This window comes from Lepidochelys kempii, chromosome 5, assembly GCF_965140285.1.
Source record: "Lepidochelys kempii isolate rLepKem1 chromosome 5, rLepKem1.hap1, whole genome shotgun sequence".
NCBI classification, from domain to species: Eukaryota; Metazoa; Chordata; order Testudines; family Cheloniidae; genus Lepidochelys; species Lepidochelys kempii.
In genome coordinates this window covers 69,866,097-69,892,889 of record NC_136384.1, presented here as the reverse complement: position 1 = coordinate 69,892,889, position 26,793 = coordinate 69,866,097, and the positions used below count along the sequence as shown (strand labels likewise).

Sequence of the window (26,793 nt, the reverse complement as noted above, 5' to 3'; positions counted from 1 at the left end):
CAAGCTTAAATTTAAGCACATATTTAAATTCCATTTACTTCAGTGAGACTTAAGCATCTGCTCAAGTGCTTTGTTGGATTAGGGCCAGAATGTTCTGCATCTTGCAGAATCGTGCTTCAAAACAGAACAATTGAAAAAAAATTAAGAAACCAAAATATGGGATCCTGATAACAGTCAAGGTGCTTCATATATTCAAAAAAGAAATCATGAAATAAGATATTCTGTTGAAGATAAATGACAAGCTTGAATGGCCCCAAAGAAACTGAAAATTTCCTAACAGTTTATTGCATTACCACTATGAAATTCTACAGGTAGAAAAAAATAATTACTAGCCTTTTGAAGAGTACATCACCAGATGTCCTTTATCAGCTCTATCGTATCCACATGGCAGGATGCCTTCGGTGCAAATGTGTTTCTTCATGTATGAACAGCAAACACAATGGGTTTCATCAGCTGTTGCAACATGAAAGAAAAATAAATGCACTCTTTTAAATGTTTCCTTCTCTTTAAGTTTGGTGCCTCAAAATCAGCAAAGATACTCTCAAATATATACTCACAGGCTGCCTCCGCAAACTTTAATGATCAGTACTCTGGAATCATTGTTGTAAACAAAACCTAAAGGCCAATATAACCTATTGAGTTGCAAAAGGGAATTTATGATGTAGTGTATACCATATCTAAACAGAGGCTTATTCCCTGAGTAGCATAATATTGGAGAGTTTTCTGATGTCTTAGTTTCAGCTGGCTCTAGATTTGATCAAAAGTCCTTAACACAATGGCTAAGTTACATTAAATATATGTATATAATCTATTGGGCATCCTAAACAGATGGAATATTTTGCCCTCAGCTAGGTATGACTGGGAATAACAAAGCCCAATGCAACTATTTATGTTAATACATTCATGAACATCAGAAACATGAGGGGATGCTATATTAATACTGAGTTACTGTGCAGGTACATATCTCACTGAGTATTTGACAGACAAGGTGGGTGAGGTAATATCTTTTATTGGACCAACTTCTGCTGGTGAAAGAGACACGCTTTCAAGCTACACAGAGCTTTTCTTCATGTCTGTCTGGCAATGGTACTCAAAGTGTCACAGCTAAATACAAGATGGAACAGATTGTTTAGCATTAGTTAACACATATTGTAAGAGACCATTCAAAGTGAAGTGGACTCTTAAATAAGAAATGCAAGTATTGTTGAACTTTTCTACACAAATAGCTGTCAATTTTATCTAAAACTCTTTTATGCATGTGACTTGGCCCAAGCTTTTGCCTAGTTGCGTGTAATGGTCCATATTCTGTCCATATTCAGATTCTTGTGTGCAACTCCCTTTTGAGTCATCTTGAATTGCGTGCATGAATATGAGAACAGAACTTGATCTACTGACTTTTAATAAACAGTGTGATGTTAGTTCAGAAAGGAACGTAAAGCTAGTGATGTCATGGTGACATCTTTAAAATGCTGCGTGACTGTTTTGGTGACTTACAGAACATTCTTTGCCCAGTTCATACAGCTAGTACAGTAATCACTCAGTATGTTTTAAAACTGTATTTTCATCATAAATCAACAAATAGCACAAGATGGAGCAAACAAAGCAGAATCCATGGGTGATTAAACAGACCCAACTCTCACACCCATGTAATATGTCTCCTCTACACTGTATTGGTGCTGTAATACTATTTAGGTAGAAAACACACATTTGGTAGCCATTATCCAGTAACTTACAGACTGAAGGCACCATGGACAGCACTGCACAAAAAGATCAGCAAATGAGACAAGGACCAAGGGCCCACTTTGTCTAAGGTCCTAAAAACATTTTTTCTGCTATAATAATTCTCACAGATGTTTGGGAAACAAAGATATTCCAGATATTGTGAATGACAGCTGAGCGAGTGACTACTGGCTTGGATCAGACATTTGCAATGTGCAGCTTCACAGAGTATTAGCCCTGGTCTACACTAGGACTTTAGGTCGAATTTAGCAGCGTTAAATCGATTTAAACCTGCACCCGTCTACACAATGAAGCCCTTTATTTCGACTTAAAGGGCTCTTAAAATCGATTTCCTTACTCCACCCCTGACAAGTGGATTAGCGCTTAAATCGACGTTGCCGGCTCGAATTTGGGGTACTGTGGACACAATTCGATGGTATTGGCCTCCGGGAGCTATCCCAGAGTGCTCCATTCTGACCGCTCTGGACAGCACTCTCAACTCAGATGCACTGGCCAGGTAGACAGGAAAAGAACCGCGAACTTTTGAATCTCATTTCCTGTTTGGCCAGCGTGGCAAGCTGCAGGTGACCATGCAGAGCTCATCAGCACAGGTGACCATGATGGAGTCCCAGAATCGCAAAAGAGCTCCAGCATGGACCGAACGGGAGGTACGGGATCTGATCGCTGTATGGGGAGAGGAATCCGTGCTATCAGAACTCCGTTCCAGTTTTTGAAATGCCAAAACCTTTGTGAAAATCTCCCAGGGCATGAAGGACAGAGGCCATAACAGGGACCCGAAGCAGTGCCGCGTGAAACTGAAGGAGCTGAGGCAAGCCTACCAGAAAACCAGAGAGGCGAACAGCCGCTCTGGGTCAGAGCCCCAAACATGCCGCTTCTATGATGAGCTGCATGCCATTTTAGGGGGTTCAGCCACCACTACCCCAGCCGTGTTGTTTGACTCCTTCAATGGAGATGGAGGCAATACAGAAGCAGGTTTTGGGGACGAAGAAGATGATGATGAGGAGGAGGTTGTAGATAGCTCACAGCAAGCAAGCGGAGAAACCGGTTTTCCCGACAGCCAGGAACTGTTTCTCACCCTAGACCTGGAGCCAGTACCCCCCGAACCCACCCAAGGCTGCCTCCTGGACCCAGCAGGCGGAGAAGGGACCTCTGGTGAGTGTACCTTTTAAAATGCTATACATGGTTTAAAAGCAAGCATGTGAAAGGATTACTTTGCCCTGGCATTTGTGGTTCTCCTAGATGTAGTCCTAAAGCCTTTGCAAAAGGTTTCTGGGGAGGGCAGCCTTATTTCGTCCTTCATGGTAGGACACTTTACCACTCCAGGCCAGTAACACGTACTCGGGAATCACTGTAGAACAAAGCATTGCAGTGTATGTTTGCTGGCATTCAACCAAAATCCGTTCTTTATCTCTCTGTGTTATCCTCAGGAGAGTGAGATATAATTCATGGTCACCTGGTTGAAATAGAGTGCTTTTCTTCAGGGGACACTCAGAGGAGCCCATTCCTGCTGGGCTGTTTGCCTGTGGCTAAACAGAAATGTTCCCCGCTGTTAGCCACAGGGAGGGGGGAAGGTTGAGGGGGTAGTCACGCGGTGGGAGGAGGCAAAATACGACCTTGTAACGAAAGCACATGTGCTATGTATGTAATGTTAACAGCAAGGTTTACCCTGAAAGAGTGTAGCGACTGTTTTATAAAATGTGTCTTTTTAAATACCGCTGTCCCTTTTTTTTTCTCCACCAGCTGCATGTGTTTCAATGATCACAGGATCTTCTCCTTCCCAGAGGCTAGTGAAGCTTAGAAAGAAAAAAAAACGCACTCGCGATGAAATGTTTTCCGAGCTCATGCTGTCCTCCCACACTGACAGAGCACAGACGAATGCGTGGAGGCAAATAATGTCAGAGTGCAGGAAAGCACAAAATGACCGGGAGGAGAGGTGAAGGGCTGAAGAGAGTAAGTGGCGGGCTGAAGACAGGGCTGAAGCTCAAATGTGGCAGCAGCGTGATGAGAGGAGGCAGGATTCAATGCTGAGGCTGCTGGCGGACCAAACCAGTATGCTCCAGTGTATGCTTGAGCTGCAGCAAAGGCAGCTGGAGCACAGACTGCCACTGCTGCCCCTCTGTAACCAACCGCCCTCCTCCCCAAGTTCCATAGCCTGCACACCCAGACGCCCAAGAACGTGGTGGGGGGGCCTCCGGCCAACCAGCCACTCCACCACAGAGGATTGCCCAAAAAAAAGAAGGCTGTCATTCAATAAATTTTAAAGTTGTAAACTTTTAAAGTGCTGTGCTTAAAGTGCTGTGTGGCATTTTCCTTCCCTCCTCCACCACCCCTCCTGGGATACCTTGATAGTCATCTCCCTATTTGTTTGATGAATGAATAACGAATGCATGACTGTGAAGCAGCAATGACTTTATTGCCTCTATTTGCAAGCAATGATTAAAGGGAGGAGGGGAGGGTGGTTAGCTTACAGGGAAGTAGAGTGAACCAAGGGGCGGGGGGTTTCATCAAGGAGAAACAAACAGAACTTTCACACCGTAGCCTGGCCAGTCATGAAACTGGTTTTCAAAGCTTCTGTGATGCGTACCGTGCCCTCCTGTGCTCTTCTAACCGCCCTGGTGTCTGGCTGCGCGTAACCAGCAGCTAGGCGATTTGCCTCAACCTCCCACCCCGCCATAAACGTCTCCCCCTTACTCTCACAGATATTGTGGAGCACACAGCAAGCAGTAATAACAGTGGGAATATTGGTTTCGCTAAGGTCTAAGCGAGTCAGTAAACTGCGCCCGCGAGCCTTTAAACGTCCAAATGCACATTCTACCACCATTCTGCACTTGCTCAGCCTGTAGTTGAACAGCTCCTGACTACTGTCCAGGCTGCCTGTGTACGGCTTCATGAGCCATGGCATTAAGGGGTAGGCTGGGTCCCCAAGGATACATATAGGCATTTCAACATCCCCAACAGTTATTTTCTGGTCTGGGAATAAAGTCCCTTCCTGCAGCTTTTGAAACAGACCAGAGTTCCTGAAGATGCGAGCATCATGCACCTTTCCCGGCCATCCCACATCGATGTTGGTGAAACGTCCCTTGTGATCCACCAGAGCTTACAGCACTATCGAAAAGTACCCCTTGCGGTTTATGTACTCGGCGGCTTGGTGCTCCGGTGCCAAGATAGGGATATGGGTTCCGTCTATAGCCCCACCACAGTTAGGGAATCCCATTGCAGCAAAGCCATCCACTATGACCTGCACATTTCCCAGGGTCACTACCCTTGATATCAGCAGATCTTTGATTGCGTGAGCTACTTGCATCACAGCAGCCCCCACAGTAGATTTGCCCACTCCAAATTGATTCCCAACTGACCGGTAGCTGTCTGGCGTTGCAAGCTTCCACAGGGCTATCGCCACTCGCTTCTCAACTGTGAGGGCTGCTCTCATCTTGGTATTCATGCGCTTCAGGGCAGGGGAAAGCAAGTCACAAAGTTCCATGAAAGTGCCCCTACGCATGCGAAAGTTTCGCAGCCACTGGGAATCGTCCCAGACCTGCAACACTGTGCGGTCCCACCAGTCTGTGCTTGTTTCCCGAGCCCAGAATCAGCGTTCCACAGCATGAACCTGCCCCATTAGCACCATGATGCATGCATTGTCAGGGCCTATGCTTTCAGAGAAATCTGTGTCCATGTCCTGATCACTCACGGGACCGCGCTGACGTCGCCTCCTCGCCCGGTATCGCGTTGCCATGTTCTGGTGCTGCATATACTGCTGGATAATGCGTGTGGTGGTTAATGTGCTCCTAATTGCCAAAGTGAGCTGAGCGGCCTCCATGCTTGCCTTGGTATGGCGTCCGCACAGAAAAAAGGCGCGGAACGATTGTCTGCCATTGCTCTGACGGAGGGAGGGGCGACTGACAACACAGCTTACAGGGTTGGCTTCAGGGAGCTAAAATCAACAAAGGGTGTGCCTGTACATCAAGGAGTATTTCAGGCAGGACTGCACGGAGGGTTCCAATAAGAAATGGTGCACCTAAGTTATCGTTGTTATTGGAACAAGGAGGTTAGCCTGGCCTCTGATTGATACATGGCTAGATTTACCTCGCTGCACCTTCTCTGTGAGTGACTGCAGTGTGATCTAGACAGGGAAGGAGGCAAATGAGTACAAAACAAATCTGGTCTATTTCTTGTTCTGACCCACTCCATCTATCTTTTACATCTTTGGCTGGCAGCAGACGGTGCAGAAGGACTGCATGCCATCCACATCTCATGGCTGCTCGGCAGAAGATGGTATAGTACGACTACTAGCCATCTTCATCTCTTGCCTGCCTGGCATAAGATGGTACAATACGACTGCTAGCAATCCTCATCTCTTGCCTGCCTGCCAGAAGATGGTACAGTACGACTGCTAGCAGTCCATATCGCCTGCCCGCTCACCATAAGACGGTTCAATAGGACTGCAGGACTAAAGAGAATGACCTGGTCAAGTCACTCCAAATTTAGTCCCTGCGCCCATGTCTGCCCAGGCGCTCTCAGCCGACGTGGCCAGGAGCACCTCGGACACGACGAGGACGACTACCAATCGTATTGCACCGTCTGCTGCCAGAAGGCAATGGGTTGCTGCTACTGTGCAGCAAAGCCGTACCGCGTCTGCCAGCACCCAGGAGACGGTTACCTGAGCTGGCTCCATGCTTGCCGTGGTATGGCGTCTGCACAGGTAACTCAGGAAAAAACGCGCGAAATGATTGTCTGCCCTTGCTTTCACGGAGGGAGGGAGGGAACGGGGGCCTGACGACACGTACCCAGAACCACCCGCGACAATGTTTTAGCCCCATCAGAGTGCTCCATTGTGAGTGCTCTGGACAGCACTCTCAGATGCCCGATTGTTTGCCATTGCTCTGACGCTGGGAGGGGCGCTTACAGGGTTGGCTTCAGGGAGCTAAAATCAACAAAGGGGGTGGCTTTACATCAAGGAGTATTTCAGGCAGGACTTCACGGAGGGTTCCAATAAGAAATGGTGCACCTAAGTTATTGTCCTTATTGGAACAAGAAGGTTAGCCTGGCCTCTGATTGATACATGGCTAGATTTACCTCGCTGCACCTTCTCTGTAAGTGACTGCAGTGTGATCTAGAAGAATGAGTCCCCTAGACAGGGGAGGGGGGAAGCAAATGAGTACAAAACAAATCTGGTCTATTTCTTGTTTTGATCCACTCCATCTATCTTTTACATCTTTGGCTGGCAGCAGACGGTGCAGAAGGACTGCATGCCATCCACATCTCATGGCTGCTCGGCAGAAGATGGCACAGTACGACTGCTAGCAGTCCGTATCGCCTGCCCGCTCACCATAAGACGGTTCAATAGGACTGACTGCAGGACTAAAGAGAATGACCTGCTCAAGTCACTCCAAATTTAGTCCCTGCGCCCATGTCTGCCCAGGCGCTCCTGATCGACCTCACAGAGGCGACCAGGAGCACCTCAGACATGACGATGACGATGACGGCTACCAGTCGTACTGTACCGTCTGCTGCCACAAGGCAAGGGGTTGCTGCTACTGTGTAGCAATGCCGTACCGCATCTGCCAGCACCCAGGAGACATAGGGTGACGGTTACCTGAGCGGGCTCCATGCTTGCCGTGGTATGGCGTCTGCACAGGTAACTCAGGAAAAAAGGCGCGAAATGATTGTCTGCCCTTGCTTTCACGGGGGGAGGGAGGGAACGGGGGCCTGACGATATGTACCCAGAACCACCCGCGACAATGTTTTAGCCCCATCAGGCATTGGGATCTCAACCCAGAATTCCAATGGGCAGCGGAGACTGCGGGAACTGTGGGACAGCTACCCACAGTGCAACGCTCCGGAAGTCGACGCTTGCCTCGGTACTGTGGAAGCGCTCCGCCGAGTTAATGCACTTAATGCACTTAGAGCATTTTCTGTGGGGACACACACACTCGAATATATAAAACCGATTTCTAAAAAACCGACTTCTATGAATTCGACCTAATTTCGTAGTGTAGACATACCCTTAGCTACATTTATCTGAAGTTCACCCATGCAGCACCAAAGCTTCTGTGGAAAATTCGTGTATATAACTCCAGATCATCTGTGACACTGCTGGTCAGTCTCCAAACACTCAATTTTGGGAGGAGCATTAACAACTGTCTATATAAAGACAACCCCAATCTCCAGTAACGTATAATGGTGACTTTCACAGGAAAAGGGCTACACAGATATCCTGTGCTGAATGAGGTGGCAATGTCAATAGAATAGTAAAAACCAGTAAGGACAACAGCACAATTCACAAATGAATGTGATCCTCTGGTAGAACAGATGATCTACAATAGACATAAAATTGAAGTGAAAGTAGTATATGTCTAGAGTGACCAGAGGTCCTGTTTTTAAAGAGACAGACCCGTATTTAAGCCAGCCTGCAGGGGTCCTGACTTTTTCTTTAAAACGGACAAACTGTCCTGTATTTTCTGTCCCATGTCCATACCTCCCCCCACACCGCCCATCTGTACTGGCGGGTCCTGCTGCTGGCTGGATCCCTGGTCACCACCCACCCTCCCACCAGTGGTGAGTGGGGGGGTCCAGTGGCTGACGATGGGGGTGGGTACAAGGCTAGTGTCAGGACGAAGTTGCAGTGTGCGGGGCTGGCCGCTCTCCCTGCCAGCCTGTCAGTGCAGTCCCCACTGCATGCTGGCTTTTGGCTAGCAGGGCCCCACCCCCTGCCTTGTTTCCGGCTGGCACTGGCTGCACGCTGTGGCGGCTGCTGAGTGTGGGCAGGTGCCAAGCAGTGACCGGTTACGTGTTGCTTCTTCTGTGTTGCATCGGCCCTTTACGTGCTCCCCTCTCGCTGTGCTTTCCCTGCTTTGCCCCTTCATTCCCCTGCCCTGCTGCTCCTCCATACCTCTCCCCTCTCCCCGGGGTACGTCCCACTGTGAGCGGTGTGTGGAGAACCAGCCCCTGATCGGAGCACTCAGCTCACCAACAGCCTGACCGAGGTACTGGCCAGGAGGAGCCATGCCCTGCATGTGCCAAAGACACACACAGCGCTGGCACGGGAAGCCTCTCCACTCCTCAGGTGGAGGGTGGTAAACGATTCCCAGCCTGTTCGTGCCCCAGCCCTGCAGGCTCCACATCAGCCCCCTGGGCAGGGGCTTAGCACCCTCTCCATCTGCCCCCCGACCCTGGGTCCTACCCCAAAGGAGCACGGGGCTGCTGCATCCCCTAGGCTCCCTCCCCTGCTGAGCCACCTCTCTGGCCAGGTTTTCTGAAGTCCCTGCAGTCAGATTCCTTGGACCCTGGTGCACAATGCATCTTTAGGGCTTAACCCCTTCCTGCCCACGCTGTAGCCAGGGGACAGGAGGCAGCTGGGTTATGTTGGTGGCCAGCAGCAGCCTGGAGGTGTTAGCTGCCTACTGACACTGTGCGGGCAGGAAGGGACAAAGACACAGGCAAAGTCATCCCTTCCCCCAGCTCCCCTGTGGCTGGAAGCAACTCCCGTCCCTTCTCTCCCGCACAGTGCCAAAAGGCTGCTGCTGGCCACATTCTGGTGTGAACCCTGACAGAAATATGGGGGGTGGGGCATCTGACCCTGCATGCCCCCCGACATGTTGCCTGGGGAAGACATGGTGCCAAATACCAGGAAAGGCAGGTCCATCCTGGAGATCCAGCCAGGCATGGTGGCAGGCGGAGAGCACTGGACAGGGAGGGTTGAGTCAGTCACCTTCCCTGTGTGAGAGAGGTGTACAGAGTATGTGTGTGTGTCTCACCTCTCCCTGTGTGAACCCTAAAGTTTTAAAGATAAGAAGATAACTAAAAATAATCCAACTACGCAGTATTTCTTTTTAATAAGGGCTCAGTCAGCTTGATGTTAATTTGAACGTTTGTACTGCATAGTTCTGACTGATTGCTTCAATACAAGTAATTTTACCAGGGATGTCCTATATTCAGTATAGGGAAATATGGTCACCCGATATATGTTAATATGAAAAGTGCTGTAATTATTGTGAATGACAATTCATGTTTGGATGTTTCTAGGGTGTTTAACTGAATAATTGTTTTGTAATGATTATTGGAAACATAGTGTAGGTTGTCATTAAATATTGTTGATGATAATATGCACTGGAGAGAGAGAGAGAGAAATCCAGAGAGGGCAAGCTAAAAAGATTCATTACAGTGTAGCAGTGTGCTGGTTAGAAATCAGACACCAGCACACATTGACCTATACTCTGATTTTGCTATTATTTTAAAACTAATAATGATAGAAGAGCAAAACGAACATTTTGATAAGTGAACAGTTGTCTGTTTTTCAATCAGCATGCTTTTAGCATAATGACAAGCCACTCGGAATGGAAATTAGCCAATGGATTTCATCACAGTCTATACCCATAATAATATTTATGTTAAATTATTGTGTCTCAGCCTAGCGGATAAATGCACTTTGGAGGAAAAAAAAGATTTGAAATTTTGACTGTTCTCAGAATCTGTAAACAAGAAGGCAGGGCAACGCATTGGCCATCAAGAATAAAGCATCGCTGTACATTGTAGTGCAGAAAACTACTTCATGAATAGAAACTTATCTAAAACCTGAGCTGTACATTTCAGCAAAACTGATATATTTTTTTCAAATTAGATTACTTTTCAGACAACCAATGAAGTCATAAATAAAACTCTCTGTGTTATTCCTGCTGGCAGTAGATTCTGCAAGGGGAGGAAATGAAAATCACAGTAGAAGATAGTTACGTAAAATTATTTTAACTTATAGTTTAATTAAGACATTAAAAACTAATTTTTTAATAATTTATGTACAAAAAATGCATTAGAATGCAGTATGAGAATAAGTAATGAAAAAGAAGATATTATAATGTCTAATAGATGTGCAGTGTTTGCACTGAGAAACTAATTTTCATAGATAGTAAGTAACAATTTAAAAATAATTGCACTGTAAATTATGGTACATAGTTCTGGGAAACTTTTTTCATTAAAAAGATAAGCTTTTTTTTTTAGTTTGAATGTTGTCAATATAATCTCTAAAAAAAAACATCTGCTTACAGTCTAATGGAAACCAGGGACTTTTGATGTCATACCATCAAGATTCCTTGGAAAGAGCTTTTACTAGATGAACATTGGTGTCTGCAGGCTTGGGGTCAATATTGTACCAGTATATCACATGAGCAGTAGAACTGAAGAATGCTTGCTTTTGAGCTCACAAAAATTCTAATTTTGTGGAGTGAATTCTTTTCCTTCACCACCATTAAAGGATGATTGGGGGGTTGGGGGAAAACACATTTATTTGTCACACAATTTTTGCAAACAGCAAATTGAATTGGTTGACTTTGATTGGTCACATAAGTCACTAAGTATTTGGTTTTGGTGCTCTATCTGGGCTGGAAAGTTAGCAGAAGAAGCTATTCTGACTCATTTTCTAAGATGTATTTGCTCTTTGAGCCAGTCAGGATATAAATGGTTGGCATCAGAGAGAAATGTATAGGGAAAATGTTTCTTATCCTTGATTAATTATCACCCTCATCCCTAAAGGTCCGGTTAGGATTTACCAGGGGTAGTGCCTCCATCTGGCAAAGATATTAGGAAAAAAGCAGTCTAGCCACCAACAGTGCAAGAGGGGTTGTAGAAGACCTCCAGTCTTCCTCGGAAAAGGAATATAGGGGGACTGTGTGAGGGAGGACTTAGAGTTGGTTGGAAAAATGAAAATATTTTCACAAAAGAACTGTAGATTGCTTTTTCCTGATTTGTCAAAATGTAATGGACAAAAAAATAGAATAGTTTCTGACTAACTCTGGTGAGCAGTGTGGCCGGGTGTGGTCCTCAGAGTTTCAGATAGGTTTCAAATAAACATCAAAAGTTTCAAAGTGTATTTGTAGATTTCCCCATCTCTAGGATTATTTGGTTGGCACCCTTTAAACATTTATTTTTACATAAGGTATTCATGATACTAGCAGTATTCTCCATTCTAATTGCTCATACATAGAGCCCTGCAAATCCATGGGTATCTGCTTTGTATCCGTAGATGTCCGCATCTGCAGATGCGCAATGTCCGCAGACCATTTTTGCAGATCGCAGCGTGGCTGCAGATACAAATTTTATATCCGCACAGGGGTCCACCGTGCACACTCAAATGGAGTAACTGTCACCTAGCCTGCAGGCTCCATCTCAGCTCTCTGACCACAACAGTGTGCTGGGCATTCTGGGAGTTGTAGTCCCCAGCTTGCTTTGAGGGAGGAGGTAAACTACAACCCCCAGAAGGGAGTGAGCCAAGCACCATTTTGAAGGTGGGGCTGTTCTTTAAATGAGCAGGTGGCAATGGCTGTGTGCGTGAGAATTGCTGCAACTGCATAGGGGTGCCTGAGCTCCCCAGGGGCAGGGCAGTACTGCATAGAAGGACCCAGAATTGTAGACTTCCTGCCCAGAGTGGGGAAGGAGGTACGGCAGAAGTGGAGCAGGCAGCAGGTCTCTGGGGAGAAGTGGGGCTAAGGGGGTGGTTGGGGGCTGTGCAGTGAGCTGTGGAGCTGTTTAGAGCCATGCAAATTCATGGATGCAGATATCTGCAGATAATTTTTGCGGATCGCATGGTGATACACCTTTTTGTGTCTGTGAAGGGCTCCACTCATACCACTAATACTGTATTGAATGGTAATAAGTTTAAATGAATTTAAGGTGTTCAAACTACATAGTCTAACTATGTTAAGGCTGGTTTACTGCTAGCATTTCATTGGTTTTGGTTCTCTGATTGGCAAAACCTACTCTATATGGGCTGGAAAGTTAGCAGAAGCTTTTCTGACTCACTTTCTAAGAAGGATTTGCTCTTTGAACCAGTCAGGAAATAAATGGTTGGCATTAGAGAGAAATCTGCAGGGAGAAGGGTTGCTTATCGCAGTCTGGCTATGTCAAGTGCCAGGGTTTGAATGATTATTTCATTCACCTTGTAGGCATCATGCACAAGTTATAAAAATCAGTAACTTTTTAGGTGCATTGTGTGTTCCCTCTGAGAAAGAGGCTAGCACAGGTGTTGACAGACAGTAACGATTAATATACCTGCTGCCTCAGACTCACTTCCCTGGTTCCACGTGGCCAAAGTCCTACTTTAAAAGTATGTATCCTTGTCCTCGGTCACCTCACGGGTCGTCAGATGAACTGAAGGAAATGGAAGAGAAGCTTTCAGTGGTAGGACAAGAAGAAGAGCCCACTACTGGTAAAGCTGTAACTGAGACACTTTCTGGGGGGTGGCCAAGACTGTGAGTCACCTTATTACCCCCACCCCCACCTCAGGAAGAGAGAGACTTGCTTATGCTTAATTGGATATTAGGCCCTGAACCCTCCAGCCAGTTAGCCACCCAAAAAAATCTCTTCAGGCCTCTGCTTGCCTTTAAGGGGGCTTGGCTTTTCAAAGTAAAGAGTGTTCCTCATTCACTGTCCAGCCCTCAGCCACTGGACACTCACAGAAATTACCAGATAAGCTGTCCCCAAATGACTGGTGCACACAGCAGCTTGCTTAGTTCAGCTGAGGATCAGCTCTACTACAACATCTCAGCGCTGAGATACATTTATATTGAAAAGAATCACAAGTTAAATATTAAAAGATTTATGAGATAGTAAATAAGGATAATGGAAACAAATGGTTACATATAAAACAAAACATAAAATGCAAACCTGGGTCTACACATATCAATGGTTACCTTTGCTATTTAATAAAGTAGATTTCTCCCCGCTCCCCCCCAAGGATTAAAAACCACGATCCAAGCATTCATGATCATCCCTATTCTTGTCTATGTTAAAGGATAACAAAATGTCTTTTTGCTTCTTTTTATATTTCTCCAAACCAATTGTTTTTGTCCCCAGAGTCAGGATGACTCTCCATGGCTCCCTTCCTGGTGTCCTGGCTCCAAGTTGCTTTCACATCCTTGTGTTGACTCCATGTGCAAACTGAGGCTTCCATTGTGTAGGCTTATAATGCTTAATCTACACATGAACCAAGGCAGACAGGTGAATCTACATCCCTTTGTCTGGCAAAACCTGTTTGTCCGCAGATTTTTAAAATCTTTTCAGTGCACAACTCTTTAAATATCATCTGTATATACATCTCACAACATTTATGAGAAACAGTATGACAAGCTTTTACGAGATCTCACTTCTCTCTCTTTGGAGAAATACTATGAAAGCAATATGTTATTGCTGACATACTCACTATATCCATCAGGGGTTACTGTTATAGAACAATGAACCTTTTACCAGTTGGCATGGAGGAGTTCTTAGGGTCACCAATATGTTTCCTTGTCCTCAGTCACTTCTGGGGTCATCACATGACCTGAAGGGAAGAAAAGCTTGTAGCAGCAGGACAAGAGGAAGGGCCCACTACTGGTAACACAGTAGGGTAAGCGCCTACATTGCCTGCCTCCAATTCCATAGCACCCTGGCCATCAGCCTTGTGTGGTTAGGTTCATCAGCTTTCTAACTGCAAAATGGTGGGATGGGTCTCTGATTCCTCTTGGGAAGCCAGGGGCTATTCATGGTCCTTTAGTATGGAAGCCCCCATGAAAAGCTGCTGCTTCACCTCTGAGCCCCATCACACAGAGTTTTGTTGGCCTGGAAGGCCTAGTCTACTTTCTCCCTGCTGGTGAGAATTTCACATTTGTTAGTGGCACAGAAGCCAAAGGCTGGGAGCTAGAAAAGCTAGTGGTTCAGCTGGGAAAGCTTGAGGGGAAAAGAAAAGAAAATCACGTCTCTCCAGACTCAAACTAACATTAATTAGAGACAATATACAACTAAGGGCATGTCTTCACTAGCCATGTTAAAGCGCTGCTGCGGCAGCACTTTAATGTGGCTGTGTAGTCATGGCACCAGTGCTGAGAGAGCTCTCTCCCAGCGCTGTAAAAAACAAAACAAAAACCAAAAACCCCACATCTCCATGAGGGGAGTGGCTCCCACCACTGGTGCACTGTCTACACTGCCACTTTACAGTGCTGAAATTTGCAGCGCTCCGGGGATGTCTTTTCACATTCCTGAGCGAGAAAGTTGCAGCGCTGTAAAGTGACAGTTTAGACAAGGCCTATGAAGAAAGATGGAGCATTTGCTGAAGTGCAGACATTAATAATTTACAGTTAATGAATTTCCCAAGAGTTTTAGGGAGTGACTCTACAGAGGCTTTCAAGCTGTTTACTTACTATTAGATGTCTTTGAAATCTCTGAAAACGGCTGTTTGGAAACCTTCGTGATTTAATGTTTTTGATAAAGAAGGTGGGACAAAATTGCAAGTGATTTGTCTCCACCTAAGGTTACAAAAGATCAAGACCTACAGTAAATGTCAATTTGATAAAAGGCAAAAGGGAATTAAGGGCTGGATGTATCCTATTTGTGACATTTCTGTTTCAGACCCATTGGGACAAGATTAAGTGCCTTGCTAGTCATGGAAAAATTGTACTTCTTAACAGCTAGAAATGAATTTTTCCTTAACTTTACAGCAGCACCTTGTAAAAGAAAATTGAAAACGTATGTGAAGAAATAAGGCTAACCTGCAAAGTTTGGGGTCCAGCAACTACTAGTTCATGAAAAGCAGCACTGGCTAATGTTGGTAAACCAGATTTTGAGGGATGTTACAATAAATCAGTGTCTAGGTAAGACAAGAGACAGATGCCATGTTAATACACAGCCACTAAAGGCATAAAAAAATCCTTTCCCACTGTTTGCAATTTTGTGACATCATGCATATATATAAATAAAACAGTAAAGACAAACAATGTGCTTTTGGGACAGTCAGTTTGAAGATCTGCAGAAATATGGAGAAACAGATGAAGTCAACATTTTCCATAGATGTTCAGGTGCTTTTCTAAAATTAACTTTATATATAAACACAAATCAGTGTTTATCTGCCAGATGGTTAATGAGGGCCAGCCAGGCAACTTCTATAATTCACAATAATGAGTATGGTAATGAGCCTGAATTATAAACTGAAGTGCCGAATGATACATAGTACCTACTTCAACCAACAAAGCCTTTGGAGTGTTTGATATTAAGAAGAGAAACATTGAATTTCCTTAAAGAAATATTGGAAGTAAAATTGAAAGATTCAGTTAAACCCTAATTTGATTGAAAGAATGCTCAAAGTTTGTTATAAATGTTTTCAACGTTATATCTTTATAAATGTAGTCAACATAGTAAACCAGACTAGAATCAAACCAAAAGGTAAGGTATTTAAAGCATACAACAAGTGCAGTTTATATGTCTCCAACAACGAATTTTTCTATACCAGTATCTTCTGTTACCCTTTGCTTACATAAAGGCAACATAACAGGCACATAAGAATGGTTATACTGGGTTAGACCAAAAATCCATCTAGGCAAGTATCTTGTCTTCCGACAGTGGCCAATGCCAGGTGCCCCAGAGGGAATGAACAGAACAGGTAATCATCATGTGATCCATCCCCTGACGCCCATTCCCAGCTTCTGGGAAACAGAGGCTAGGAACACCAGCCCTGACCTATCCTCTATGAACTTATCCAGTTCTTTTCTGAACCCTGTTATAGTCTTGGCCTTCACAACATACTCTGGCAAAGAATTCCACAGGTGTACTGCATTGTTTGAAGAAATACTTCCTTTTGTTTGTTTTAAACCTGCTGCCTATTAATTTCATTTGGTGATCCCTAATTCTTGTTTATGAGGAGTAAATAACACTTATTTACTTTCTTCACTCCAGACTGCTGCTAATTACATTGATTTATTTTCATAAAATTAGATATGCAAATACCATAATTGGGCATCTAGTACTTTTGTGTACTAATAACATGGGTCTAATAAGCCATTTGGGTGTGTGATTTTGGTACTGATACATGCAAAATAGGCATACCGTTTAAAAAAAAATCAATCCCAATGTGTCTCAGACAGTCGTGCATTCCAAAGAGAATAGAGAAAAATTCCTGTTCTCTGTAGCACTCAGGGGTCAGCTTGGCATGCTCACGATGGCTCAGTGTGGTGGGGTGCAGAAGGGAAAGGAATGGGAAGAGACTACACTGAGGCACTATATACATAAATTAAGACAAACACATTTCCTGCATATTCATCTGATAGCTGGTGGCTCATAAAGGTGGTGGCCACCGTTCAAATCCATGAATGGGTTCAGGCATCATGGACTGAAAGCACCATACTCTCCTGCTGGGCATGAGAAAACCTGGGCAAAGGGTCCCATCTCTACCCACTGCCTGATCAGCTACCTCCACATTTCATAGAATCATAGAATATCAGGGTTGGAAGGGACCTCAGGAGGTCATCTAGTCCAACCCCCTTGTACCCTCATGAAGTGCCCTTCACTTTTCTTGACGTTCTCCAAGATGCCTCCTTTGGCCTCCCAAAGCATTCATGTTATCCAGCACATCTGTTCAATCTCTCCTTCAGAGTGACCTCCGTTGTTGGCATATGGTCTCCGAAAGAAGAAAATCTCAAATAGGACCTTCCTCTTCTTCTTAGTTTCTGATAGGCTGGCTAACTGAGATCCACCTGTAGGAGCAAGTGAAGTCACAATAGGAGCAGCTGACGCCCCATCAGCTGAGTGTCATCTAACAACTTTTACTTATTATTTATCCATAGCTCATTACAATATGCTAATTACCCTGGATCCATACAGCTGTTCTGGACAGCTACCCACTCTGTACCCATTACCTTGGATTGGATCTGTTTGGCTTATGTGCTGCCTTAAAGAAGCATGCAATTTGAAAAAATCTCTTTGAAAATTAAACTTCTCATTAGCTTTAATGCAAGACTGAGCCCTGTATGTGGGCCATGGAGTGGTATTGCTGCACAAAACTCCCACTGGTTTCAGCTTAGACTTTCCTTTATCTACATACACATTCCAGGACTGTTTGAAGTTCTTAATTTCCCTCCAAAAAATTCTTGGCCCTTCATCTTCTAGATCTCAGCCAAAGCTTTCTAAGCTAATCACTTTATCATTTTGATGCAACTGCTTTGTAAATTCTAAGGGCTTGATTGGTCACTACCATACACCTTATGCAGTCACTTTAATCCTGGGCAACCTGCTGGTTTTCCTGTGGTCGTGGATGCTGGGAAATGTGCCAGCTTAACACTGACTGACTGGAGGAAAGTTCATTGTTTTGAAAATAAAATGCTAGCACTCTGCTCCCCCCTGCAGGTGTTTCACTTTCCACCTTCTCTTCTCACTCTTTTACTATATCTCCTGATGCTCAAAAAATGTGCCAGTGTAAGTAAAACACATTACTAAGCCTCCACTATAAAGATGGAGGGATGCTATGTGGCCAGCAGAAAGCAGTTAAGAAGGTGCCTGCGTATTAATTCACACATGTGCAAAGTGGGTATATAATGCAACCAAATCAGAATGCGAGTGTTTGATGTTCCTTTTGTCCTCTCTTTGCAGAGCTGTAGATTATTATAGTCTCATAGACTCTTGGACTTTAAATTAGAAGGGATGATCTAGTCGGACTTCCTGCATATTGCAGGCCACAGAACCTCACCCATTCAATTCTGTAATCGACCCCCAACCTCTGGCTGAGTTACTCAAGTCCTCAAATCATGATTTAAAGATTTAAAGTTACAGAGAATTCACTATTTACACTAATTTAAACCTGCAAGTGACCCAGACCCCATGCTTCAGAGGAAGGCAAAAAAATCCCAGGGTCTCTGCTCATCGGACCCAGGCAAAAATTCCTTCCCAACCCCAAATATGGTGGTCAGTCAGATCCTGAGCATGTGGGCAAGACCCACCAGCCGGACACGTGGGAAAGAATTCTCTGTGGTAACTCAGAGCCCTCCTGTAATGGGGTTCACTCACCACTGTGGTGCCTCCTGCTGGCTGTCTTGGGAATTAGCCAACATCCTCTTCAGGTGGTGTCTCACCACCATCACTCCTGCTCTAGGACCCACGTCTCTCCAAGGACCACAGCGTCCTCTTCAGCAACACAGCCCTCTGGCTGTGCCACGCTCTATGCTCCTGCCTTCCGGGGCCTGCAGTCTGCTGTTCAGCCACTTCCCTTAGTGGCAACTGCAGCAAATTGTCCGGCCACTTCCTCGTGGCCCCAGCATCCTCTTGCCCTTGCCTCAGGGCCTCAGCCTGCAAAACCCCAGCAGCCAGCCAGGAGCTGTCTCTCACTCCCCACCTCCATCCCTGCTAGCAGCACTGCTCTGTCCAGGGTGCTGGCAGTTCTCTCAGCCCTCCAGAGAGGCTGTCTGTGTCTGTCCTTCCCCCCTCCCTGGGATCCCAGCAGAGAACTACCTTCCTATGCCCTGTAGCTCCCTTTTTATATGGGCCTGCTTGGCTGCTCCCTTCAGCCCTTCTCTGATTGGCTGCCTCCTGTGCAGCCTCCCTAGGGCTCTGTTAACCCCTTAGAGCCCAGTGTGGGGCAGACGCCCCCTCACATCTCCCCATCTAGGGTCCCATCAGTGGCCATTGGAGATATTTGCCACTAGCAGTCACAGATCAGCTACATGACATTGTACGTACCATCTCCTACATTAACTTATCAAGTTCAGTCTTGAAGCCAGTTAGGTTTTTTGCCCCCACTGTTCCCCTTGGAAGGCTATTCCAAAACTTCATTTCTCTGATGGTTTGAAACCTTTGTCTAATTTCAAGCCTAGCCTTGTTGATGGCCAGTTTATATCCATTTGGTCTTGTGTCCACATTGGCGCTCATCTTAAATAAATCCTCTCCCTCCCTGGTATTTATCCTTCTGATGTATTTATAGAGAACAATCATATCTCCCCCTTGCCTTCTTTTGTTTAGGCTAAACAAGCCAAGCTCTTTGAGTCTCATCTCATAAGGTAGGTTTTCTATTCCTCTGATCATCCTAGTAGCCCTTCTCTGCACCTTTTCCAGTTTGAATTTATCTTTCTTGAACATGGGAGGCCAGAACTGCACACACTATTCCAGATGAGGTCTCACCAATATCTTGTACAATAGTACTAACACTTCCTGTCTCTACTGGAAATACCTTTCCTGATGCATCCTAGGACTGCATTAGCCTTTTTCCCAGCTGCATCGAAGTGGTGGCTCATAGTCATCCTGTGATCAACCAATATACCCAGGTCTTTCTCTCCTCTGTCACGTCCAACTGGTAAATCCTCATCTTATAGCAAAAATTCTTGTTGCTATTCCCTAAGAGCGTGACCTTGCTCTTTGCACAACTAATAAGATGCATTATCTTCAGTGGGAGTTTTGCCCAAGTAAAGACAATAAGTTCAGGGGGTTGGGATAACATTTTTGCTTTTGGCCTCACTATGCTTTCATTTTCTTCCCCTCTTTTATTTATCTTTAATAAGCACTTCAGGATCCAATTCTAACTGCCTTGTTATGCCTTTCTTTTGTTCCATTCCCTAACTCAGTCATTTTCCATACATTATCCTGTGCTGTTTGTATTTGCTTGTTCTGCACAGTATGCCTTCCATTATCCAGTTTGTTTTTCTTTTTGTTTCAAACCATGTGGATTCCCTGCCTTCTTTCTGGCTGTTAGTTGCTTTGTTGTTTTTCAGCACTTTGATATGACTCACTTCATTGCTGCTTTTGATTTGTTGCTCTGATTTGGTATATACTTTAGACATGCAGTATATGCAAAATGTTCAGAATTCTGTTCTAAAAAGAATCACTGGCCTTTATAATTATTAAAAATATTTCAATTTGCCAAATCAATTTGGAACACTAGCAACATAAACAAAGTCTGATTGAATGTTTTTTTTATTCTGCCATTGCATTACCTGACTTTGGAATTGTTTTCAGTGTCCCCCAAATGTAAACTATTTAAGTAGGATGAATCAAGCTTGATGAAGATAAGACTTTTATGATTTTTTTATAGATAAAGTAATACTACTCTTCTATGGGAGGAAAAAACAAATAGGTACCAGACACTCACCAATCACTCAGACAACCCTGAAAGATCTACAAAAAACTAGGAGAGATAATAATCTGTAAGGTTTCAATAACTCTCTGAGAAAAGGTCACACAGGAAGGAAAATGAACTACCCCTGAGATTTTTCCAGGGAAAACTCAGTTAGAAACAATTATCCTTACTACACAATTGTTTTTGGCATCACTCTCTTCATAACATGCTCATATATGCTGCTTTTTTTCTGTCATTGCTGTCATTATCTACTTTTCTTTTTCTTTAAATTTTCTTCTCTTCTCCTGCTCCTTCACTGCTCTTCCTTCCTTCCTCTGTATTCACTATTCTGATCTGTCTTTAGTTTTCCACAGTTTTTTATTTTATTTCCTTTTTTAGCACAAGAAGAAATTGAAAATAAATAAATCCTACCAGGATAGGCTGATGACTTCCATTTACATCTGGAGATAGCACCTGGAATCATGTTCTAGGAATATGGACACCCAAGGCTAGATTGGGATAGGGATTTAGGTACTTAACTGCCACTTTAGGCACCTGTGTCCAAAATGTAGATCCTCAAAACCCCTGCTCATCTGCCACCTAGCAATGTCAGTGCCTAAGTTCCCAAGGAACCTAAGTTTCCACAGGTGAAGTCCCTATGGTACCTAAATTCCTGCTGTGTAAGTAAATTCCAATACCTAAATTCCAATGCCGCTGAGCTACTCAGTGTTCATGTCCCAGCGGGATCCTCAAACTAGGCATTTCCCTATTTTCCCGCAGAGCCTGATCCAACAGGTGTGCTCAGAGGTTGCCTACCAGATTCAGCCCTGCATAAAACAGATAAAGATGGTGGTGCTACTCTTAGCTTATAGCCCAGTGGTTAAAGCACTCACCCACAATGTGGGAGGATCCAGGTCCAAATCCCCACTCTGCCTGATGTGGCTTAAGGACTCCTGCTGAATGCATTAATCACTGAGCTATAGGATATTCTGGGATGAATTTCTCTAAATCTCTCCTACTGAAGCTGTTCCACTTTGTATGAAATACTTAAATAGTTATTGGGACAGAGAGAGTGAGTGAGAATGACTCTACAACCCAGTAGTTAAGGCACTCACCTGGGAGACCCAGGTTCCAATTCCTGCTCCAATGACTATTTAAGTATTTCATGTACAGTGGAACAGCATCAACCAGAGATATTATGAGAACTAGAGGTGCAGGGACCTCACTGGGGAGGTTGGCGACCTAGGGTCAAGTCCCTGCTCCACATCAGGCAGCGTGGAGCTTTGAATCTGTATCTCCCACAGCCTAGATGAGTGTTCTAACTACTCGCTACCTCCTTCTCTGTCCTTTATGATAAAGCATCGACCTGGCATAGGCATCTAATTCCAGGAGAGGCTTCACAACTGTGAATCCTAAGTGGAGATAGGTGCCTCCCTCTGCCATAGACTTAGAGACCTAACTCCGTTTGAGGGGCAGGGACAATCCCCACCCTTCTCAGTATTTTTACTGGCTAGTTTAGCCAGCTCTCTGCTCAGCATTTTGACATTTGTGAATCCCATTCTTAGGCATCTAGCTCTCTCCATTGAATTGTACAGGGAGCCTGGGTACCTAACTCAGGCTGTGGATTTCAGTAGGTGGTAGGCTATCCAAAACTAGCCTTTAAATGCTGAGCATAAGTCCTCTTTGTGGACTCTAGCCTCCAGACTCTAAGTACTCTGAATTATTCTCAGCCTCCTAATTCTTTTCAATAATATCACTAAACTTACAAAATACCTGCAAAATTTGCTAGCACACTGATTTCCATATGCAAAATCTGTATTTCTCCATATAAATAGAACAAATTATTAGTTATTACATTATTTGTGAAACAGTAGTGCCTAGAAGTCAGGATCCCATTGTGCTACGTCAGTGGTTCTCAACTGTGGTCTACCATTTGTTCAGGGAAAGCCCCTGGCACGCCGGGCCAGTTTGCTTACCTGCCGTGTCCACAGGTTCCGCCAATCGCGGCTCCCATTGGCCGCGGTTCACTGCTCCAGGCCAATGGGGGCTGCAGGAAGGTCGGCCAGCACATCCCTCGGCCCGCACCGCTTCCCGCACCCCCCATTGGCCTGGAGCGGCGAACTGTGGCCAGTGGGAGCCGCGATCGGCCGAACCTATGGACACGGCAGGTAAACAAACTGGCCTGGTGCGCCAGGGGCTTACCCTGAACAAATGGTGGACCACAGTTGAGAACCACTGTGCTAGGTACTGTACAGTCATATGGCAAAGAGCCAGTCCCTGCTCTGAAAAGTTTATAGTATAAGTAATGTCATGCATAAATACACATTTGGGTGCACAGTAATCCTGGATCCACATACAAATGAGTGTAAATATTTACAATTGTAAATGTAAATATGGGAGGCCCATTTTAAAATCTCACCAGAAATTTGAGCTAGGATTTTCAAAGGGAGTTAGGCATCCAGGTCAATTGAAATGCAATGGGATTTGGGACCCTGATTCTCTTAGACTTAGATTATGCTTTAAGAATCAGGATAATTACTGCTGAGCCATCCTAGCCACCAGCCAGCATATAAAGGGAGTGGGCATACCTCTTTGAGCAAAGAGGAAGACTGAGGAGCATCTGAGTTTTGGGAGACATGATCAGATGACAGGTTTCAGAGTAGCAGCTGTGTTAGTCTGTATTCGCAAAAAGAAAAGGAGTACTTGTGGCACCTTAGAGACTAACCAATTTATTTTAGCATAAGCTTTCGTGAGCTACAGCTCACTTCACTGGCTGCATCCGATGAAGTGAGCTGTAGCTCACGAAAGCTTATGCTAAAATAAATTGGTTAGTCTCTAAGGTGCCACAAGTACTCCTTTTCTTTTTATGATCAGATGAGTTTATGTTAGAGGTGTTGTTTCTGCTGAATCCCATTTCTGAGTGAGTTTGGCCTCTCAGGGGCCGAAACCCACTGATATCAGAAGTAATTTTTCCGTTGACCTCAATGGACTTTGGCACAGACCTTAACTCTGTGAGAAAGGGGTAAGGACTCAATCAATTTATATAATAAAAAAAAGTGTTGTTTTTTCCCAATGGCAGTATTTATTTAATGCTTGGAAGAGTCTTAAAACCACTTACCAAGCTAAAAACAATTATTCACTGTATGCAAATAATTTTATGCATTATTTGGATTGTGAGGCTTTTGTTATTTTAAATGTTCCAGCAGAATCAAGTTCATAGTGAAACCAAAGTTCTTGATACCCCACCAAAAAGTTAACTATTAATTTATAATATAGGTTTTGCTTGGTGCAAAATTCATTGTAGAGATTAGCACAAAAATAATAATTTAGATTCACAATTATCACATAAAAATTCTCTAATAGCATTTTTGTGTCTGTTCTGCAGGGTGCTGGGGCAGGTGGGGGGCAGGAGCAAAGCAGGAAAGATTGTTTTCTACTGACATAAAAGTTGTCCCATAATGGTTAGATTAACAGCAAGAATAATTAGCAGCTCAGTGGGTAGGTTGCTACAGTTGTTTTTTCAGCTTTGGCAGATTGCACATACATACCTGTTGAGTTTTGCTACCATGTAAAAATCTAATAAATTATATTGAGGGCACATTGTGATGCATATTCTTTCCTATGATGGATTTATGTTTCTGTTTTTAAAGTCTGAGCCTTAACTAATAGTTGCAGCACAAATTAACAATAACAAAGTATGTATGGAAATTATGAGTGCATTTTCCCAGTTAATTCCAAAATAAGCTTGTTATCTACATGAAATACAACTGTGACTCCATGAATAATTCTTAATAAACTCGAATGTAAGCTGAAAGCCAACCATGATAAATACCAGTGAAATAATTCTGCTATTTCCACATCTCCTATTCAGGAGTTTGTTCATATGAGATTATTACTGTTATCAACTATTTATTCAGGAAAAAATTAGCATAAAACCTAAGAGTTTTGTAAATTTGGTACAGAGTGAATTCATCAGTATTCACCAGTATATTATTTTATCAGAAATTCTTTGATGTGCATTGCATTCCTTGTCAACATATTCTTGCTGACATATATATTTTAACAGAAAATGCTTTTTTCAAGAATCTGATTCAACTGCTTATTGAGTTGGTGTCAGGGATATGAATGACCAACCCAGCGTAGACTAACATAAAGGACCAAATTCTGATTTTAGTTATACTAGTGTAAAGCTGAAGAAAATCCCCTGAATTAGGCTTTTAAAGTCAAATAGATTACGTGAATACAAACTAGGTCTGATACATATGTTTGAGCTGAGCCATATCCTTCCCTATAGGGGAGAAACCCATGTAGGGGCCAGGAAACTCTGAGAGTTTGAACTGATGAAGATTCCTTTAGCTTCTATCACAGGACCAGGATTTGTCCATATATGGAATCGGGAGGGGGTGAAACCCATTAATTCTGAAATTATCCTGAGATCCATAGAATGTTCCTATGGCTCTCAAGATACCCCAAAAAAGAGAGATGCTTACGTAGAGACCTGGCACCTGTTTGTTGTTTCCCAGGATCCTTCTCTTCCATAGCAACATGTCTTTCCCTGCAGTGATACTCACATGCACTTCTCAGCTCCCAATTGTGGGGTAGGGAGACTTTTTAATATGTGGAGGGGGGAATTTTCAGAAGTTAGTTTGACATATGTCAGCCTTATTTTCCACAGGGAAATCCCCACAGATTGGAGTGGAGAATGATGCTTATGAAGGCATCCATTGTTAGGCCCACCCTGCCTTCTTCCATTCCATTCCAGGTATCTGCATATATTTAATATTTTTGCTATGCCATAAAATCACTCAAACACTTTTAACTAGTGCAATCCGTAAGGAAACAAAAACAATTTCTTACTAACGTGTACAGTATAACATAGATTTTATGAGCTGTCATTTAATGCTTATTTCAAAGGAGAATAAAAACTAGGGGCCTGATTTTCCTCTCATTGACACCAGCTTTAAACCAGGCCCAGACATGCCACTTGGTATTTTTCTATTATTTCAGTTTGGTTTTGACTGTAATGAATGCAGCACTGTATCTGCCCTGGTCAGGCTGAAACAAAGCTTAAGACTTTAGAGACACTCAGTTTACAAATCACCAGGCTCTATCTTCATCTGAATGGTGGGGAGTGAATATGTTTGCGTGGGATTAAGAGCTCTCTCTCTCTCCCCCTGCAAAAGCTCACAGTGCTGCAGGCAAAAGAGATGGGTGGCGGTGGGGGGGAAGGTAGGCAAAAAACCTCTTCAGCAGATCATCCCCTCTTGAGCAAAGGTGAACAAGGTAAAAAGATACTAAAATAATAATGTTTAAGCTGTCTTCTATCAACTCACGAAATCTATGCAAATCTGCAACCAGTGAATGTGGCTGTATTGAAGGTGGATGTTCCATTTAAGATAAAGGCCATGTCTAGCTAAATGCTGGAAAAGTATTTGTGGCTCTTTCAGGCCAAGAACGAAGCAGATCGCCTGCAACCATAACTACTAGCTGCTGTTAGGTGCAGAGGAATGTGGTTGCTGATGCAGCTTTGTTACTATGCTTGGAGCACCAATGTCAGCTGTACTAGCAGACAGTGCAGCATGTTAATTCAGGAGACCTTGATAAGAAAAACAACAGGCTCAGTTCAGTGGTGAAGGCATGCACCTAGGTGTATTATTGTTGAAGCATGGTCCTAGTGCCCCATAGGAACTACAGGTACACTAACACATGTAGGCCTATGACAGTGGACCCGCTCAGTCAGCTGCGGGAGTTTCTGATGTCCCTCGGCTGGACAAAGGAGCCCCTCCTATGACTTCCTCTTTTATACATTGATAAAAACAATTTACATATTACAGTCCTGACGTGGTTAGTTACCACCCTTATTCTTGTACCTGCTAGTTCAAACAAAACATCCCCATCCATTGTCTGTCATCCCATCCTAATTGTACTTGGGGTCGGTGTATTACTGTACCTTCTCCTAGGAATGTGTTTACACCATTACTTGAGAACTCTAGGTGTTCCTGTACCATCCTCTCAAGTCATGAATGTGCTTACTTGGTGTTAGCTAATACCTAGTGTATTGTTATTTTGCCAAGACCAGGCTTACTCTGGTTCACAGCCTTTGTTTCACACTGTTACTTATGCCCAAGGCTCCAGCAAAGCCTACAACTAGTTCACAGGTGACAAAAGGTGTCTCAAGTGTTCCAGAGATTCATAAGAATGGTCACACTGGGTCAGACACA

General features: G+C 44.1%; 1 protein-coding gene and 1 long non-coding RNA gene across 2 annotated transcripts in view; one reads left to right on the top strand and one right to left on the bottom strand.

The window, feature by feature from the left end:
* Positions 1 to 371: 371 nt before the first annotated feature.
* The window catches only part of LOC144930536 (uncharacterized), a 43,896-nt gene continuing 17,474 nt past the window's right edge, over positions 372 to 26,793 (bottom strand). The window contains exon 3 of the long non-coding RNA XR_013635744.1: positions 372 to 453. This is a non-coding gene — a long non-coding RNA (uncharacterized LOC144930536). The remainder of the gene's footprint in view (positions 454 to 26,793) is intronic.
* LOC140911719 (uncharacterized) lies at positions 2,028 to 3,677 on the top strand. Its single transcript, XM_073345302.1, has 2 exons — positions 2,028 to 2,892; positions 3,481 to 3,677. The coding sequence occupies exons 1-2, from the start codon at positions 2,487 to 2,489 to the stop codon at positions 3,675 to 3,677; spliced, it is 603 nt and encodes a 200-aa protein (XP_073201403.1). The 5' UTR covers positions 2,028 to 2,486.